A 19,434-nucleotide genomic window follows, 5' to 3' on the forward strand; every position below is an offset into this window, starting at 1 on the left:
TCATTTATTTTTTTATTTCATTGCAAATAAATGAAAAGAAACATTTTCACCATATATTTCTGTCACTTATTGCAACAGTTTTAAATTTAAGTTGACTCTATTCCTATATTCTAAGTCTTCTAATTTCCCCATAATTAAGGTCACTACTCACACAAACATACCTCATGGCAAATTATGTAAGCAAGAGAAAAACGATCATATTTAGCTTATTTTCATGCTTAAATGCAATATGAATGTACCATTTTATTCAGAACATCATACATAATTATATGAAAATAAAAAAAAATAATTGCAAACATTTTTTTATTTTCTTTAAGGTGGCGCTATACAGTTTCGCATCTTGCATAGGGTTAGGAATTTAAAGAAAAAGAATGTCCCCGGCTTTCCTCACTGGTTATACTGGCTATTTAAAAAAGACCTTGTATATCTTAGGTATAATGCAAAGAACCTTTAATTCCCTTTATTTTGGTGTATGATTGATGGGTGTACTGTGGGTTATAGAGTATACAGCTTGGCCTTACTTCAAATGTGCACCTTTCAAAAAAGTGCTAGCTCTACTTGGTCATTTTCACTTCCTGAACTTCAGAGGTCAATTGTATAAAAAAGAGCCGATAACATTTTTCACATTTTATATATTTGGTAATTCATTCATTGCACTTTCAGAAGCTGGTATTGTCTAGTCTGGCAAAATTCATTTTCCCTATTTTAATAGCTGCATGTATAGTGTACTTTAGACTAATTCAGACTGATTTTTTAACACAAGGGAGCAGTCATTTTAGTTAGCAGTGTGCTTAAATCATGTAAAATTTCCAAAAGTACAATATCCAGAAGAAATATCATCCACATTACATTAATGTAGCATAGAGGTATGCAAACATTCTCTCCACTGTGCATGTTTTAAATGCGAACTACTTCACCTTACATACGTCACTCTCTCAAAAGTACATATTATCTGGTGAGCGCCACCTTAACATGCTCATTGCTGGACCTAGCGGTTCAGGCAAAACCGAATTCGTCAAACGTTTGATCGAACATAAACATCATTTGATCGATCGGCCACCTCAACGGATCGTGTGGTGTTACAAAGAGTAGCAATCGGCGTACAGCCTCTTGCGAGAAAGTCAAGGCGATTCCATCGTGTTTGTGGAAGGCATTCCTAAAGAAGACGACGGCATCGTCTCTGAGTCCCGTCTAACCCATTTGGTCATTTTTGACGACATGTTAGGAGAAGACGAAGAAGAAATTAAACTGTGGTTCACGCGCAAAGGGCATCACCGTAATGCCAGTGTCGTTTACATCACCCAAAATTTGTTTCAACAAAGTAAAGCCCATCGCACCATCAGTCTCAATGCGCATTACGTGGTCTTGTTTAAAAGCCCTCGAGATAAATCGCAAGTGCAAGTCTTAGCCAAACAGTTAGGAACGCCTTGGCTGACTCATGCGTACGACGATGCCACTCAAACTCCACACGCCTATTTACTCGTCGATTTGAAACCTACGACCCCCGAGGATTTGCGATTTCGTACCCACTTGTTTCACCACTGGTGCCAAGACGGAGGGCCTGTCCTGTACACGTCTCCGTCCTCGACTTCATTTCACTCCACAAAAAAATCTATAAAAACCTCAGACCCTTTTCGTCTGTCTCACACAGCGTCAACATGACGTCCCTTCAGTCGCATCTTCCCGTCAAATTGATTCGTGCCTTGTATGGCATCAGTCGAGAAAAAAATCCACAAACACGAGCTCGTGTCTTAGAAGCTAGTCTCAAAGAAGTCTAACGATGGTTCACGGTGACGGCACGTCAATTACTCCAAGGGATCATTTAGATTCCTCATCAAACCAAACGCTTTTTCGATCGAAACAAAGTCGCTTTGGTCCAACTGGCCGATCCCCGCATCGACACTCAAACCAAAAAACAAATAATTTTGAAACCTGGAGGGAGCGGTACTCTAGGAGGGGTCATCATTCGCTCTCTCTTAAGATGGGATCCTAATGCCCCCAAAGTTATACCCAAGAAAAAAGTCCAACGAAGCCCCAAGAAGAAAAAGAAAAAGACCAGGTCCCCAAGAAGAACTTCTCCAGTGGCGGGACCCTCCTCTGACCAGACACCACCCCGGAAAAAGAAAAGAAGCCCTCAGAAAAAGAAACAGAGAAAAAGTCATCAGAAAAAGAAAAGTCCACAGAAGAAAACTAGTCTCAAGAGAGGCACTTCTTCTTCGGCCAGGACGCAACCTTACACTCGCAAACCACGACCTGCCACGGCGGTGACCGCATCTCCGGCAGCCTCACGTTCATCCACTTCTCCGTTGATGACACCAAGAACTGAAGAGTACCTGGAGACGTTGATCACACCAAGAACTTCTCCGTTGATGACCCCAAAAATTACTTCCCCAGTGGCAGGACCCTCCAATTTAGTGGCAGTGGCTGCTGCTCACAAAGTACCTTCTCCCAAAATCAAAGTTCAAGAAAGATCGGGCATGTTACAAAGTTTACTGGATTTCTCCAAGCAAGAACTGGCTCGATTTAGTCCGTTACGTACCCCTGCACGACGTGTCATGCCTGTCCTCAAATTGATACGACGTAAAGACAATCAGTGGCGACGCGTTCCAGTATAAAAAAGGTGTGTGACCAAGTAGGGTATCAGTGTTTTTTGGTGCTCCTGAAGACTCAAAGATGTCACCCTCCAGAAAACCCCAAGGAAAGAAAAGAAAAGGACTACCACCACGTTTAGTCAAACATGGGGACATGTTATCTGTCCTGTCCAAAGCTTCTCCACCTCTACGAAAAAAACTCATTCAATCGGCCTCCAAAGAGGTCATCGATACCGTGTGCGAATGTTGTTTGAACGTCTTGAAAGGCACGATCCCTTTGTCCAAACACCAGAAACAATGCTTAAGCAAACATCGTCACGTTCTTCGCCAAATGGTTCAAAAGAAAATTCCGATTCGTCAAAAAAAGAAGATGTTGGTCCAACGTGGAGGCATTTTACCTCTCTTGTTAGGCCCCTTACTGAAAGGAGTCTTGGGAACCATGTTGGGAGGACTGGTGGGAGCAAGATAAAAAGGCCCTCGGAAGTCCCAAGATTTCAGAATCGACCCCTGACAACCCCATGGAAGGACGAAAACTAGCTTTAGTGCCTTACAAACGATGGATGGAATACCATCGGTGGCAAGAACAACGCACCCCGCATTTACCTCCCAATCCCCATTTGAGCGAGATGTCCCAGTTACAACACGAATTGCAGTCCTTGATGGATCGCCAAGATTTGTCCGAAACAGAAAAATCGCAAAAGTACGGTCAACTCTTGCAACGACTGCAACTCTTTCACCAGAAAGCTTTAGACGAAACAGCTCTACCCACTCTGAAAGATTTTAAGACCTTGATGAAAAGTCCAGCACCATCACCAGTACCAGTACCAGTACCACCACTACCAGTGACCAAGACAGAAAAGGAGAAGAAGAAGAAGAAGGGTTTCAAACTCCACCAGAAAAAGTGCGCAAGTTAACAACACCACCTACCTCCAGAATTGGATGGATTAAAAAGATGATGGCCACCCCTTCTTCATCACAAGAGAAAAAGAAAGTGAAGACAGAAGTGAAGACAGAAGTGAAACAAGAACCGATATCCCCCGCTCAGACATCCTCCTCTTCAACACCTATTGCCGGTCGCACACGCAAAGCATTGCAATCCAAGAAAATACCCCAAGAGAAAAACAGTAGCATCCTCCAAGAGTGGGTGTCTTATTAACACACCAACCAACACAAAAAATGGAAAAAGTGTTAGTCAGCATTTATTACGATCCCTCCCATCCTGCAGGTTACACAGGAGTTCAAAAATTGTATCGTGCTGCCAAAACTCGACTGAAAAGTCTCCGTTTACCTCAAGTGCAACGATGGTTACAAGAACAAGCTACCTACACTTTACACAAACCCATTCGACGCAAGTTTGCCAGAAGTCGCACCCGAGTGGAAGGCATCGATCATCAATGGCAAGCCGATTTAGCCGATGTCTCTCATTTGGCCAGCTACAATCGTGGCTACAAATATTTGTTTTGTGTCATCGACGTCTTTTCCAAATTTGCCTGGGTCGTGCCCTTGACTTCCAAATCGAGCAGCGAGTTAGTGCGAGCCCTGCAACGAGTGTTGAAACAAAGTGGCCGTCACCCTCTTCGATGGCAAACGGACAAAGGCACCGAATTTCTGAACCAAGCTTTCCAAAAAGAATTAAAGAAACGTGACATTCATTTTTTTTACCACCGAGAATCCCGAAACCAAAGCCAGCATCGTGGAACGTTTTCAACACACTTTGAAAGAACGCATGTGGAAATATTTTACGCATCACCACACTCTGAAGTACATCGACATCTTACCGCACCTGGTGCAAGCGTACAACCAATCTTACCATCGAAGCATCGGACGTGCCCCGCAAGAAATGACTCCCGAGAACGAAGTGTTGGTGTTTGAGCGCCTGTTTGGTACGTTCCCGACAAGGGCTGTCCCCAAGAAAAGTGGAGAGTTGGCCGTAGGAGATTGGGTGCGCATTGGCAAAACCAAACGCACTTTCGACAAAAGTTACTTACCTAACTGGACGACCGAATTGTTTCGCGTCACTGGACGAGTGCATGGCCGTCATCCTGCCGTCTATAAATTGGAAGACATGAACGGAGAAGTGCTCAAAGGAACATTTTTATTTGCCCGAGTTACAACGTGTCACCAAAAAAGAAGACGACGTGTACGACATCGAAAGCATTCTCGAACGCAGAACCCGTAAAGTGGGCAAACGACGTGTCAAAGAAGTCAAAGTACGTTGGAAAGGATATCCACCCAGTTTTGATTCTTGGATCGACGCTTCGCAAGTCATCGACTATAAAAAGAAGTGACCATCATGCCCTTTCACACAGACGCAGCTACGTCGACCACTCCTTCACCTAGTTCTTCTGTGCAAGATTTACAAAAACAACCCTTGTGGGTGTGGTGTGGAGAACGTGTGCCTAAAACGCAGATCGTCTTTTTCTGCCAAATCTTCGTGGTGTATTGTGTCATCGGGGCAGCCATTGCCAATTTGAGTTTGCAACAAGGAGACAAACAATTGTGGACCATTTTATTGAGCAGTTGCATCGGTTACCTGCTTCCCAATCCCTCCCTTAAATTCTCTTCCAAGGGGAACCACGGGAACCTTGTGTCCAGTACCAGTGCCAGTCACCACTCCAACCACAACCAGAACCCCATTTTGAGCGGAGACACGCCTCTGACGTCTAGGAACCCCTTGGACAGCCACAGAACTCTGGAATTATGAGTCACCAAAACCAATTTTACTTAACCTTACCCAGTGACAGTTCCATGGAGGTGTTTCCCCACAACACGTTGTGCTGTTACACGGCCAAATTACCTCAGACCATCCCCTTAGATCACGAAGCCCATTGGGAAGTGGCTTTGGTAGAAATGATTCACCCAACACAAATCAAAAACATCAATGAAACTCAAAACACTTTTGACGTCGAAATTCTGGACCCAACAGTGCAGCAAACCATGACGACCACTTCTCAACATAAATCACTTCCCAAGATCCCAATACTCAACAGTGACACTTCTCCTCCTTTTTACGTGTATCACTTTAAAATTAACTCAGGCCATTATTTTAGTGGTCAACATCTGGTGGAGGCCATCGCTGACAAATTCTATGAAGCCTTTGACAAAGTTCTGACCAAACTAAATAAACGTGTCACCATGGAGTACCACAAACAGTCTCACCGTCTACTCATCAGATTTGAAAGTGAGGATAGAAGTATACGTATTAAATTTTGCCCTGGATTGTATGACATTTTGGGTGGAGACCTCAATATGGTCACGGATAAGCAGACCAAAAAAATTCACATCGCAGAGATTGGCAACAACGGGCATTTTGCGAGGTATTTTCGTTTCCCGGTAGAACTGAACCAGGGACTGAATTTGATCTTCGTGTACTCCGATGTGGTGGAGTACAACGTGGTGGGACACACCTCCGTGCCGTTACTGCGTGTCATTCCTTTCAAAGTAAATTCTGCCACGGCCACTGACGAGGAAGGTGGAAACACTTACCACGTCCACCGCGAATTTGTCCATCCTCATTATTTGCCTGTCAGCAAGTCGTATTTGGACACGGTCAACATTGCTATAAAAGGAGATCTGGGACAAAATATTCCATTCACCAAAGGAAAAGTCACGGTGAAACTCCATTTTCGAAAACGGTTCTCTCACGATTCGTAAGTCATGTATCCAGTGTACCGAGGGGTTGCTCGACAGCGAGGACACGGCTTAGGAGATATGTTAAAATCGGCCTTTCGTTCGGTGGCCCCGGTGTTGAAACCGATGGTGACACGCGGATTGCACGCCTTGAAAGACGCGGCACTGACGCAAGGCAAAGAATTTCTCCAAAATGTCATCATCGACAAACAAAACCCTAAAGAAGCTTTCATGAGGCAGGCAAAACTGTCTTGGGCCAACGAGACACACCTATAAATGCCCTGCACGCTACCGAGTCAGGCATTCAGCAAGGACAAGGCAGAAAGAGACAACGAAGAAAACACCCTTTCACCAGACTTCACACGTCTAGAGCGAGAAAGGCCAAGAAAAGAAGAACCGTTCGAGACTTAGACGTTTTCGATTATTGAGACACAGAGAAAAAATGATGCACCGAGAATCTTGCGCCTGTTCCAAAACGGAACTGGACCTGTTTGCCATGCCACCCACGATGATGACCATGCAAGAATTCCAATGGGTGGAATTTCATCACGTCTCCTCATTGGCAGATTCCGCTCCCATCGAGTTTGAAATCAAGGGACAACCCGAAGATTACATCGATCTGAATAGCAGTTACTTGTACTTGAAAGTCAAAGTTCTAGATAAGGATAATGGTGGAGTAGAAGACACTGAGAATATAGCTCCGGTCAACAATTTCATGCATTCCTTGTTCAGCTCAGTGGACTTGTACTTGAACAACAAACTGGTCAGCAGCAGCATGGATACTTACCCTTACCGTGCCTACCTGGAAAATCTCTTGACGTACGGAATAGATGCCAAGAATACTCATCTCAATGCTTGTGTGCTATGGGAACCTGACGAAGCGAAGGAGTTTGACACATTAAAAAAAAGACAATGACGGCTTTCTGGAAAGACGAAGCAAAATCCTAGATGGAAAGAGTTTAGAACTAATGGATCGTTTGCATTTGGACATGTGGTTGCAAGAGAACTATTTGCTGAACGGGGTCAATGTTCGCTTGAGACTGAATCGTAGCAGTGCCGCTTTCCATTTGTTGGCTGATACTGATGCTGGCAATCCTAAAAGCAAAATCGAGGAGACCAAACTCTACGTACGACGCGTGGAAGTGTTACCCAAAGTGGGAAACGACATCAGTCAGACGCTGAGCAGAACGACCGCCAAGTATCCCATACGAAGGGTGGAAGTGAAAACGTTCACCATTCCCGCTAGCCATCATTCCATGATCGAAGATCATCTGTTCCAAGGACAGTTACCCAAGCGTTTAATCCTTGGTATGGTCGAGAATGAAGCCTTCAACGGAGCCTTCAAAAAAAATCCTTTCAACTTTCAACACTTTAAGGTGAAGAAAATCGAAGTCAGTCGCGATGGCAAGACCTTGTGTACCCGACCTTTCGAACCTGACTTTAGTGACACGAAGATGAATTACCTGAGATCGTACTTGTCCTTGTACGAAGCCACCGGCCAGTTAGGAACCAACACCAGTCACGGCATTACGTACGAAGATTACGCAGGAGGCTATGCTTTGTGGGCTTTCGATTTCACTCCAGACCAAGGCAGCGACGAGGGACATTTTCACCCTATAAAATCCGGCCAGATTTGTGTGGAACTTCAGTTTGCAGAACCACTGGACAAGACAGTGAACGTCATCCTGTATGCAGAATTCGATAATACCATAGAAATCAACAGTTTGAGAGAAGTCATTCTAGATTATTAGAAGCCATGAAAGACTGTTCTCCCTCTTTACCTAGTGGAGAAGCTTCGAAGATGGAATGTGAGGAGACCGTGGAAGGAGAATCCCAACACAAAGACGAAAAGGACATCGTGATCAAGTCGAGATGTCCAGAACAAGAACAGCAATTGGTCTCCTACTGTGCTACATACCTGGCAGACACAATTACGACATGGATGAAGCATGATTACTATGAATGTCAAAACATCAGTCAAGAAGAAAAATTCAACGAATATCTGGACGAAGCTTGGAGTCTGTTTAAAAAAGACGTGTTACGTTGGTGGTATAAAGACTTGCGTGAACATTTCTGTCCTCCATTAACGACTCGAGACATCCATTACATCAAAGCCCTCTTTGACAAATTCAAAGAGAAAGTCGAGATCGAAATTGATCACTTATTATCAGCAAAAGAACATTTAGTGACTTATTTTGATCGTGATTTTTCTAGAAACGATGAGAAAGTAAATCGTTGATTTTGTGACTAGTATGCTTATTTTGTTGTCTTCAGCTAGGAAACGTAGTGTCCATCCATGACTCAATGACTTGCAACAGTGGAAATCACAATTTCATTCACAACTTTGCCAACCCTGTTTAAAGTAGAGTGTAAATTGAAAAAAAATGTTTGTCATTTGAAAAAAATGTTTGATGTTATATTGTTGGATTATTGTTACAAAATGTTAGAGTTGTTGGTTCATGTTAAGTGATTTTGAATAAAAAATGTTGTGTTTTGAAAAAAATGCCTTTGTGGTTTGTTTGGCTATAAGAATGTTGATTTATGCTCTTTGACTTCTTACTATCCCTCTCATGACACTCATTGAACGTTGCGGCTCGAAAACCGTAGAGGGATGTTTTCCTTCACGTCCGCGCTTTGACTTTAAGAACCGGGTTGTTTCCAGTCTAACCATCCATTGACGACTCATCCTCCTACGAAGATGTGCTCCAAACTAGCTAAGCTAAACGAAGCCTACGTGAATTTGCATAGGGTCAGACACAGTCTGATACCGAAGCCAGAAGAGATAGAGAATGTGAGAATGCTAAAAGTCACTGAAGACTTGATAGAAGAGCGCTTCAGAGAAGAAGTGAACAGGGAGAAAGAAGAATGGACAGAGAAGTACAGACTTCAGAGACAGCAGCAACAACAACAACAGCAGCAACAGCAGCAGGAACCTGAACCTGAGAGAGGCTTTGTCGATTGTCGTATCGACACCAAAGAGTTCTTCTTCTCTTTCCGAAGAAGCAGACCTATCGCCAGAAAGTCTATCCTCAGAGGACATCGCATTCTTAGAAACTAAAAGATTGCCATAGCAAACAAAAAAAAAAAACAAAAAAAAAAACAGCCCTTTTCAGGGCTACCCCAATACTCTAGAAAAGAAATAACCATCCATTTGCCAATGTGTGTAGGTAGAGTAGTGTGAATATAAACACTAACTCTTTTTTATAGTGTGAGGGTATGTATTTGTGTGTTTGTGTTTGTAACATCTCACGTACGTTGGTGTGGATAGTAGATTAAGATCATGTTTTTTTTGGCTGTTTGAGGTGTGGGGAGAGTAGATTAGGGGGGATGGATTGGATTGCTTTGCGTATGTGAATAGTATATTGAAGTGATTAATGAAAAAAATTTTTAGAATAGGAATGGGTAGGATAAAAAAGTGAGTGAGTGTTTCTTTTAGGTCCGCGCGTTGTTTGGTCATGATCTAGGTAAGATCAATTTTATGTTTTTAGGGGGATGTTTTCCTTCACGTCCACGCTTTCACTATAAATTGAAACTCGCTGGACAGTCTAGCTACCCTTGTTGATTGATCAACAATAAAAATGAGTAGCAGACTTGAAAAACTTTTTGAACTCCAGATGCACCTGGAATATGCCAGATGCCTCCTGAACGAGCTGGCTGCGGAGGCCTTTGTGGAAGAAGCCAGGATAGAACAGGAGGAGGAAGAGAGAAAAATGAAAGAAGAGGAGGAAAGAAAGAGAGAGATCAGGTGTCACCCTATGATGAACCCTGCGTGCAAGGTGACACCTAAGGCAAGAACATCTCCCCAACCTGTAGTACACCACATTTACAACAGGAGGTAAGGATGCCAATTCATCCTAGAATAAGAAATAGAAGAAGAGAAAGGGAAGTATTCACTATTCCAGAGACAGAAGATTGGAATAGTGAAGCCACTCAACCCGCCTCTGCGCTTACAGCAACAAGGGTGAATTGGCAAGGAGACTGGAGTCGAAGATGTGTGTGTGGTGCCAGACCAGGAAGGTGCCAGCATTAGATAGGTGCATCTGGAGTTAAAAAACAGCCCTTTTCAGGGCTACCCCAATCTCTAGAAAAGATATAACAATCGATTTGCCAATGTGTGTAGGTAGAGTAGTGTGAATATAAACACTGACTCTTTTTTTCTTGTGTGTGTGTGTGTGTGTGTTTGTTTGTAAGCGCTCACGTATGTTTGTGTGGATAGTAGATTTGGGTTTGTTTATTGTTTCTTAGCGTATGTGGAGAGTATAGTTTGGGTTTTGTAACCGCTCACGTATGTTTGTGTGGATAGTAGATTTGGGTTTGTTTATTGTTTCTTAGCGTATGTGGAGAGTATAGTTTGGGTTTTGTAACCGCTCACGTACGATTGTGTGGATAGTAGATTATGGATTTTGTTTATTGTTTCTTAGCGTATGTGGAGAGTATAGTTTGGGTTTTGTAACCGCTCACGTACGATTGTGTGGATAGTAGATTATGGATTTTGTTTATTGTTTCTTAGCGTATGTGGAGAGTATAGTTTGGGTTTTGTAACAGCTCACGTACGATTGTGTGGATAGTAGATTTGGGTTTGTTTTAATGATTTGCGTGTGTAAATAGTAGATTTGGGGTTAGTTTATTGTTGCTTCACTTATGTGGATAGTATATTACATGAAATGAGAAAAGTAGAGGATGTTTTCTTTCACGTCCGCGCGATGTTAGGTCATGATCTAGGTAAGATCAATTTTATGTTTTTAGGGGGATGTTTTCCATCACGTCCGCGCTTTCACTATAAGAACCCACAAAGTTTGATGTTGGAACCATTCTAAGGAATAACTGAGACAAAATGACTCAAGTATCAGTTCTATTTAATCTATTGAGAGACATCTATTTCTGGATAATGGATGTAGAATATGTTGTAGGAAGAATAGAAGAGGAATGGAGGCATGGAGATATGAAAGACTTTGTAACGAGTCAAGTTCAAGGCCTAAAGACAGCAAGAGATCTCATAGCAGGGATGATTGAAGAAGAAGTCAATAAGTCAAGAGGCTTCATTAACCCACCTTACTTCAGAGTGGGAAGTTTGAAGGAAGCACTGGATAATGTCATCAAAGTCCGGTGCTTCCTAGAAAAAATATTGTACTGGACAGAGTGGAGGAATGTAAAATGGGGATTGGAAAAGGTGAAGAAAGGGGAAGATCTGATGAGAAAAGTAATAGAGGAAGAAGTAGAGAAGATTAAAGAGAAATGGAGGGAAGAAAGAAAAGATGTGGAAAACAAAAAGAAACAGGCAGAGTTTGAGAGGTTGAATCAGAATTGGATAAAAGTTCAGGAAAAGTTTATAGCTCTAGGTCATCCTGACTGGATGCCAGAAAAGGAGAAAAAGAAGACAGGAATAGTGACAAAAGTGAGAAGATGGTTGAAGAAGTGGAAGTGTTAGAAGAAGAAGAAGAAGAAACCCAAAGGCCCTTTTCAGGGCCACCCACATTTCTCGAAAAGAGATAGCCTTTCGATTGCCTACCCCTTTATAAAAAAAAATTTTTTTTTTAAAAAAAAAAAATCCCATGTTCAATTCCCCTTGTCCCTAAAGTAGTTTTTTTTTCTTTCTAACATGTTCAATTCCCCTTTGTCCCTAGACAAACCCAAACTCTATTCCCATGTTCAATTCCCCTTGTCCCTAGACAGACCCAAACTCTATTCCCCATGTTCAATTGCCTTTGTCCCTAGAATCGATATTTTTTTTCCATTGTTCGAATGCCTTTGACGCTAATCTCAATATTTCCTTTTTTTTCCTTTCTCCAATGTTAAATTCCATTGACGCTAATCTTACCCAGGGTTTTTTGCCCATGTTAAATTTCCATTGTCGCTAATCTTACCCAGGGTGGTTAATGTTAAATTTCCATTGACGCTAATCTTACCCAGGGGGTGTTTTTAATGCTAATTCCCATTGACGCTAATCTCACCCCTTTCACTACTTATGTAGATTTCAAAAGTTGACATTCAAAAGCTATCCAGTGTCCTCTGACCTTAATAATATAAAATGCAGAAGAGAGAATTATATATATATATATATATATATATATATATATATATATATATATATATATATATATATATATATATATATATATATATATATATATATACATACATTCGTGTGCAGGAAAATTTCTTACGTCGAAATTGACCCGTGATAAGTTTCGCAAACAGATTGGAATATTTTTCCTGGCATCCAGGTTGATTTAGTCCACCATTTGGATAGAAATCCACGTGACCCACAGAAGATTTCATTCCGAAACCTATACGTTCAAAGAAAACCAGCGGGATGAGTAAGTTGCTTATATAACAGAAATAAATAAATTAGACAATGAATTTACAAACACACGAATAAGTTATGAAAACCAGACCTTCCGCATTCCATTTCTACTTTTGTATTTCTAACACTGCTATTAGATTGATTTAACACAGTTCACATAAGAATAGAATTGGAATCCTAAAGTAAATGCCGTCAGTATAAAGTGTAACCAAATATAGAAATCCAGAAATTACCATTCCCATTCGTATGTATGACATCAACGAAGGTGGCGTCAGTCGGATCGAGTCGAACCAGCGGATCTTTACCTTCAAATAGTATTCCGGCAACGTCCAGGCCTGAAGAGGGTGATATTCAACTAAACACTTTATGATAGTAAACCTTCTCGTTTAAGGTGCATTTAAGTGTTATTAATGTCATCCGTTATTCATCATACAAAATTGATAAATTGATATAGCAATAGCAAAATATATTCTAAACTACAGCGGAATATTATTTGTGTATATAATATTTTTGAATTATTTTGGAAGAGTAACCCATTAAACATAATATCGTACGATAACAGTACGATGAACTCAATAATTCATGCGGCATACATTTCTCTGGAAAAAATATCCTGGCCATGTTTTAAGGATTTTTCACATATATAAATAAATAAACCCATTTTATTCGTTATTTTATCAATCTCATTACGGCTTACCATCTTGATGTTTAATATAAAAGAAATAAGTGGATTTAAAGTAGAATTCACGCAAATATTTCAGGCAGTATGAAACCAACCCGTAATTCTTCCTGTTCCAGGTGTTCTCTCCCCTGCATATCCAGCCACATGTGCTCCTAGACTGTGCCCACTAAGATGCATTCTCCCAAAGTAGTTTCCATTTGCTACGATATCGAGTGTTTTCATCAATAGAGACAGTAGCGCCCCTACTACACGTGCGTTTGCCACAGCCCGAGCATAGTTTGTTTTGTTTGCACCTTTAACCCAGTCAACGAGAATGACGTTCACATCTTCCTGATTGAATAATGGGAGATTTCGAATGTTAGTACTGTTTATAGAAATTATCACTGATACCTTTTGACTACACGATTTTATGGAGTAAATGTTACGCTGAAATAAGGTTATTATTTCCCGTTTTAATACTATTTGTGCAATAAGCAAAAGATAATGATTCAGAAGCTGCCTTGCCACCCTATGTAACAGTATGAAGCACGTTAGTAAGTCAAACGATTTTGATTTTTGGAAAACATATTTTCAGAGAAAAATTTGATTTTGCTATCCTTCTTTGTTTAACAGCTCTTGCCATGTAACATATTTTCCAGATCTTGTAAAAAAAATTAAATAAATTCAGTTCACTCATGAATACCAATAGCAGCTGTTGTTTAGCTCGATTTCTCCGTCCTTGACCCGTGAGAACGATCAATGATTGGACCAGTGAAATGTGTCGAAAGATAATTTTCTATACGAAGGCTGTAACTGCAGAGTCCACATAGAAAACTTGTTTTTATAAATCAATCCATATATATATGTACATAAAGAGTGAAAATATAGACAGACAGATAGAAAACACTAGCTTGCCCTTGTAAGGATTGCATCCTTCATCTTGATATCCCATGGATTTGAAGTGCTATGTTTATAACCATGGATTATAAATTTGGTATCGTTGCATTTATCGAAATTTGAGCTCCGGACGACATCCACATCAGTCGTCAGAAACTGAGGAGTGTCATTATTGCGACGGGTGAAGAGCTTGAAGCTGACATCTATATCAGAAGGTGACTGAGGTAGGAGCAGTAAAGCGTTATGGAATGGTTTTGTGTTTCGGAAGCATCCGATTTCGTCGTAGCAGACACTAAATGAAAAGAAACCTGAAATAAAAGAAAACAGCGACCTGGATGATGGAGCGACTATATCAAATTATATATAATGATCATATTAATCTGAATGACTTCATAATGCGGAGAATAAACGTCTGTTTAACTGTCATGGCTCTATGGACTTAAACTAGATAAGAGAAACTAACCAGTTTTGTAAAATTTAGCAAATAATTTATTTCCTTCCCTTGAATATAAAAGTGAACCTTTTAAAGGAATTCATTTTTTTTTTAAATTAGATCACAAATAATCCTAAAAGTTATATCACAAGTCCAAAAGTGTAGGGTATTTTCAGTGAATTCGAGTGGCTTTCCGAATTAAGTCCAAACTTGAATGTGCTGACCAGTAGCCTTGAATATGATAATGTGTCAACAGTTTTGATGTATCACCATGACGTAATCCAAAGTGTCTTTAAATGGATTCACAACAATCATTCAATGAATAATTGAAATAAACAAATCCTCTCAATTAATTAATCAAAACAATTAAATGACTGATTACAATACAGATGTTTAAGAAATGAATAATTAGTTATATGTATTACTACTTTATATTAAAATAATCAAGACGCAATAACAGAACCATAACGAGGTTCATACGATAATTTCCAGAACATTTAAATTATAAACAAGATCAGGTCCTGCAGTGACATTTTAGTAGCTATCAATCAGAAATCATGTAAACCACAGAATTTTCAAATCAACATGTTTACAAAGAACATTACACTATCTTAAAGTGCAAAATTTCACTATTTAATATGTAATTTACAAAATGACCCTTACAATATAAAATCAGAAGAAATAAATTGAACATACAATATAGATATACGTAACAGTATATAACAGTAAATTTTTGTGGACACAGTGGTATTTTTTTCACTACATCTTAGCAACAAACACTGAGAAATCGTAGAGACTAAGATGAAGATAATTGTATGTTGATAGTAAACAAAATGCCAAGGAAGGTTACGTACTTCGGCTTTTTACCCTATATATGTTTTATGTATATCTTTGAATTTTTTAAAGAAAACCATTTGAATGTCAACTTAACATTAGCTATGGACCTGTACTACAAATATTTCGCATCGTAGTTTATTGGTTTAGAATAAGGTACAAAATGATTGACTCATACTAGTAACATTAAAGCGAAGTACATAATTTGATCGCTTTTCCCTGTGAAAAAGACATTTCTTATAACGCATTATATGAAAAGACAAATATTACCCAATGGATAATATGCAACTCCTTTTATTAACATACAATCTTTATTAAAATTTAATTTCAAGAAGCGGACGAAGTGTGTTTACATTTTGCTAACCTACAGTATCTTTGAGTTTGATTTTGTGTTTATGTTCTTCGGATACGGCCAGGTGCCCGAATAACACTTTCACGAACATCTCGTGCTGGAAAGCGGTTAATTTAAAATATTTCTTTCTTTATCATATTTTCTGCAACTTATTGTTCTTTTCTTTTCTAACGTCTTTTTAGTACCTCTTTGCAATACAGAATTTAAAACCTGGGGTTGGTAGTGAATAGGGTTGTGGTTTCTGATAGCGCTAAGAAAATCAACCCTTAACATTTTTAATATGTACAGATGGAAGAACTCCACCGAGTAGCGGAAATTTTCAGTGCACTTGCAACTCGAGGGGAAGTATGAGCTGCATGGTAAGGGAGATACAGCCTTGCTCCAAAATGAATTTATGGAGCCACAGATAATCGGACAGAAGTGGCGAATGCTACCCCATAGAGGAATAGAAAGGTGGCCGAAGTTTATATCACAGGCTTAACCTTAGGGATACTCACTGACGAACTCAAATTAAAATAAATATATGTAGATGTAGTCACTGTAGACACAACAGTTGCAAAGAAACTTCCCACATTCCTCTACGCGATCGACTTTCTTTTAAACCCATGGCATGTAAGCTGTAAACACCAAAGTCCATGCCCTAGATGTGACAAGACTGGATTTGCGGCGAATAATTGCATAACTGCAGCCTTTACCAAACAACAAGCAAAATCTTATGAAGTTGATATAAGAAAAACAATCCAAATTTGTATTATGTGAATTGGCTATAACATGGAGGTGGACAAACTTTATCAACAATCCAAATCCGCATGATCTGAGTAGATCATATATAACATGGAGGTGGACAACACGTGATCAAAATGTGATAACCATACCGTTGCGAACATTGGCTAAGGCAAAGTGAATTCACTACCCGGCGACATGAAATTAAAGGGAATCAAAGAGAACATAACACAAAAAGACAAACAAAGAAATATTGAAACAAAAAGAAAGATATAGATGAAAAGTAATCAGAGAGGGTTCAAACAATCAAAGAACCAAACTCTGATGATGAAACCCTGGCACCACCAAAGGAAAAGCAAGTGTAGATAGTAGAGCTGAAGAAACCGAAATGGAATCGTGCCACGTGACGTCAAAAGAGAAAACACCGAACGGTGGAGGACAATTTTGAAAACTGGAGCAAACTTTCACCGGCATGACCGGTGCACTTAAACAGATATTGTCATTTGCACAGTCAACAAAACCCGTTATAGAAAACCGCTCCGGTGGCCCAGTAGTTAGAGCTTTCGCCTAGGATGCGGGAAGTCATGGGTTCGATCCCCGAGTCCGACCAAAGACTTATAAGAAGATACTAACAGCTGCCTCGCATTACGCTCATCATTAAGAGTTAGTGTAAGGACTGGTCGGCCTAGTGATAGGACAATGTGACCGGGTGGGACATCATGCTACATGCCTGCGTCATGATGCCCCAGTGCTAGTCATCATTATAAACTGCCACACTGCAGACATCGTAGCGATATGACTGAATTTTGTTTAAAGTTACGTGAAAAATCCAAATCACACACACATATACCGCTCTAATAATTACAACTCCAACAGTACAAACAAACATACAACAAAAACGAGAACGAAACGATGAGGCAATAATAAAACAAGAACGTTATATATGCACCAATTATAAACACCAACCAAAACGAGCAGCAACAAATATCAGAGATTAGATCAAACAAAACAAACAGAATACAAATTCAACTACCATAAAGCCAACAACTCATCGATAATTATCAAATACAAAATCACTAAATTAAAATTACATCAGGCTACAGGTATACTTAGTCGATCGCCATTCTTAAAACACAGCTGAGAAACGTTACGCACGAATGAGGATTATGGAAATTTAACGAAAGTCTATTAAAAGATAATGATTATGCAACGAAAGTGAAAGATTCGAATAACAGAATACTAACAACTAACACTACATGTTGTAAGTATTAATGAATTATACGACCTAAGTCTACCAGATATCCTGTATACTATTGATAATCATATATTTATAGAAGTGTATTAATTGAATAACGAGACACAACTAATTGATTTGCTACATATAAGACAACAGGAAAGGGATAACATGTGAACAAGAAATCCACTTAACGAAATCTATTGGTTAGAAAAGGTCTTAAATACATAATTAGAGAAATCAAAGTAAAAGAAAAAAATCATATCCAAAATGTACGAAAGGATAAACGACAAGGTTGTACTTGTGTTTGTGTGCCTTAGAGAAATGAAATTTTATTACAATAAGCGATTATTAGAATAGATACTTCAGAGGAAATTGTATCAGAGCAAAAGGAAATTTTGATTGAAATTAGAAATTTGTACAGTAATCTTCAATCCAGAAATAGTTTAGATGTTGATTTAAACAAACTGCTCTGATTATGTCTGTCACAAAACGAGCTAATCAGGAATCTGACTGTTGGAAGGAGAAATACAGCTAACTGAAATACTTAATTTTATAAAAGCGATGAAATATGGTAAATCTCCAGGATCAAATGGATTTACAGTTTAATTTCTGAATAAAAGAACCAAGTAAATACAAAACAATGATTATAAAATGGTGTATCCATGTGTGATTGTAGTGTATTAGTATCAAGAAAGAATGTTGCGATTTATGAGCATTTATATCTATCATCAGTTTATCTGATCTGATGAAATAAGTTTCTTTTTCTCGCGTGAGAAGCGTTGTACTGTTCTTTTTGAAAATGCTTACACATATGCATTCCAAACATTATATTTGTGTTCGTATATATATATATATATATATATATATATATATATATATATATATATATATGCACTTGCAAAACTTATCAAATGGTGTATATGTGCCCGAAATCAAGCCTCCATTACCGTACCTGTTATGCTGTATCACCGGCATTACGAATTGTGTAGTTTACGTTTCTTTATTTTTGAATGTCTAATAAACTTAATAAATGAAATAAAGATAGCATCATGTTACAGGTCCAATTAGTCGATCGCCAGTCTTAAAATACAACTAATTAACTTTACGCACGGATAAGGATTCTGGAAACTTAAAGACAGTCTATTAAATGATAACGAGTATGCGACGAAAGTTAAAGATTCAAAGAACAGAACAAAAACAATTAACTCACACTCTCTGTTGTAAATATTGATGAATTCAATGATAAGTCTACACGACACCAATATACTATTGATGATCGTCTATTTATACAAGCGTTTTAATGGAATATAAGGAGCACGGCTTTTTCATTTGCTGCATACAAGACAAAAAGGAGAATATGTTGAAAAAGTCATACATACATATCTAGCAAAATTAAAGTATAGGAAAACAGAAATCTGGACAAGATTAAGCGATTAAGAACAGTACCTAATATATTGAAGAGGGAAAATGCCCAACAATATATACGTGTGCTTTAGGGAATATAAATATTATAAATAAAGTGAGAATTAGAAAAGAAACTTCAGATGAAACTGTATCAAGTAAAAAGAAAGTTCAGACTTAATTTAGAAATTGTTCAGCAATCAGTTCAAAGAATCAAGAAATAGCTATGGTTGGGACAAACTGCTAAGAAACAAATCCAGCTAGACCACAATACGATCCTTTGGAAGGAGAAATACAGCTGGCGGAACTATTTAGTTTAATTAAAAGGATGAAATGTAGCGAAAATAGATGACAAAGCTTTACGCTTTACG

The 19,434-nt window shown here is 39.2% G+C and overlaps 1 protein-coding gene across 1 annotated transcript in view; it reads right to left on the bottom strand.

The window, feature by feature from the left end:
* Positions 1 to 18,637, bottom strand: part of LOC149806982 (pancreatic triacylglycerol lipase-like) — a 29,284-nt gene extending 10,647 nt beyond the window's left edge. The window contains exons 1-5 of the mRNA XM_089948862.1: positions 18,615 to 18,637; positions 14,102 to 14,375; positions 13,303 to 13,537; positions 12,759 to 12,860; positions 12,361 to 12,508 (exon numbers count right to left, since the gene is read on the bottom strand). Coding sequence (XP_089804988.1) covers positions 12,361 to 12,508; positions 12,759 to 12,860; positions 13,303 to 13,537; positions 14,102 to 14,375; positions 18,615 to 18,637 — 782 coding nt within the window. The remainder of the gene's footprint in view (positions 1 to 12,360; positions 12,509 to 12,758; positions 12,861 to 13,302; positions 13,538 to 14,101; positions 14,376 to 18,614) is intronic.
* Between the last annotated feature and the right edge of the window lie 797 nt (positions 18,638 to 19,434).

Source organism: Sinohyriopsis cumingii, chromosome 1 (genome assembly GCF_028554795.1).
Source record: "Sinohyriopsis cumingii isolate HCF-2022 chromosome 1, ASM2855479v2, whole genome shotgun sequence".
Classification (NCBI taxonomy): domain Eukaryota; kingdom Metazoa; phylum Mollusca; class Bivalvia; order Unionida; family Unionidae; genus Sinohyriopsis; species Sinohyriopsis cumingii.